The sequence below is a fragment of the Antrostomus carolinensis genome, unplaced genomic scaffold (assembly GCF_000700745.2).
Source record: "Antrostomus carolinensis isolate BGI_N321 unplaced genomic scaffold, ASM70074v2 scaffold44930, whole genome shotgun sequence".
In the NCBI taxonomy this organism is placed as follows: Eukaryota; Metazoa; Chordata; class Aves; order Caprimulgiformes; family Caprimulgidae; genus Antrostomus; species Antrostomus carolinensis.
This window is the reverse complement of record NW_010287210.1, coordinates 1-1588: the sequence shown is the minus strand read 5'-3', so window position 1 is coordinate 1588 and position 1588 is coordinate 1. Positions and strand designations below refer to the sequence as shown.

The following is a 1588-nucleotide window of genomic DNA, read 5'->3' as shown; positions in this document are numbered from 1 at the left end:
AACCCCCTCACCCCCAGTACTGGACCCACCACCGGCGCCTCCAGCTTTGTCTGAAGCAACCGGATGCAAACGGACCAATCACAGCGCGTCTTAGCGGGTGTCAATCACGCCCCACTCCACTCTCCACCAATCAGCTTCGCCATCCACAATTAGCCCCGCAGGGTCCTAGCGCCGCCCACCCGCGCAGGGATGTATTGGCAGCTATAGGGGGGGCAAATAGGGAAATAAAGGGGTTGGGAAGAGATTATTGATGGGAAATTGGGGGTTCTGAGGAGAAAAATGGGGTTCTAAGGAGAAAAATGGGGTTCTAAGGAGAAAAGCAGGCTGGAAGCTCCTGGGTGACCCTGAACCCCCTCCAGCTCCATCCTGAAAGCAGAGGGGTTGGATGCCCAGAGGGGTTGGATGTAGCACCAGGTGCTTATCCCAGGTGGATCCGCTGGTGTCGGATGAGACGTGAGCTGACGATGAAGCTCTTCCCACACTCGTTGCACTTGTAGGGTCTCTCCCCAGTGTGAAGGCGCTTGTGGGTGATGAGGGATGAACTCAGCCTGAAGCTCTTCCCACAGTCGCTGCACTGGTAGGGTTTCTCCCCAGTGTGCAGACGCTGGTGGATGATGAGAGCTGAGTTGATGATGAAGCTCTTCCCACAATCACCACACTTGTAGGGTTTCTCTCCAGTGTGGATGTGTTGGTGACGTTTTAAAGCTGAGCTATCAAAGTAGCTTTCACCACAAATATTGCACTGGAAAGGTTTCTCCCCAGTGTGGGTACGATGATGAATGATGAAGGATGATTTGGTGATGAAGCTCTTCCCACAATCACTACACTTGTGAGGTTTCTCCACGCTGTGGGTGTGCCGGTGACAGCACAAAGCTGAGTTATCATTGAATCTCTTCCCACAGTCACCACACTGGTAAGGTCTCTCCCCAGTATGGATCCGTTGGTGTTTCATGAGAGATGAGCTGCTACCAAAGCTTTTCCCACAATCATCACACTTGTAGGATTTCTGCCCAGTGTGGACACGCCGGTGGATGATAAAATCTGAGTTCCACATGAAGCTCTTCCCACAATCATCACACTTGTAGGGTTTCTCCCCGGTGTGGATACGTCGGTGGCACCTCAAAGCTGAGCTGTGCCTGAAGCTTTTCCCACAATAATTGCAATTAAAGGGTTTCTCCCCAGTGTGGATTCGTAGGTGGCTGATAAGGACTGAGCTCTGCCCAAAGCTCCTCCCACATTCCCCACATTTATAGGGCTTCTCCCCAGTGTGGATACGTTGGTGTTGGATGAGGGACAAGGTGCTACCAAAGCTTTTCCCACAGTCGTTGCACTCATAGGGTCCATCCCCAGTGTGGATACGCCGGTGGATGACAAGATCCGAGTACCACTTGAAGCTCTCCCCACACTTGCTGCACTTGTAGGTCTTCTCCACGCCATGGACACGTTGGTGGCGGCTCAAACCCGAGTTCTGCTTGAAGCTCTTCCCACAGTCGCTGCAAATGTAGGGCCTCTCGACACTGTGGGTCTGGAGGTGTCTGTTGAAGGATGAGCTCTGTCTGAAGCTCATCCCACAGTCACTGCACTGGTA

At 52.8% G+C, this 1588-nt stretch overlaps 1 protein-coding gene across 1 annotated transcript; it reads right to left on the bottom strand.

The window, feature by feature from the left end:
* Positions 1-418: 418 nt before the first annotated feature.
* Positions 419-1582, bottom strand: LOC104520289 (zinc finger protein 665; the record flags this gene model as incomplete). The annotated part of the gene is made up of 1 exon (XM_029083533.1): positions 419-1582. A coding segment is annotated over one exon (1164 nt), but the record flags the coding sequence as incomplete, so codon positions are not given.
* Positions 1583-1588: the final 6 nt, after the last annotated feature.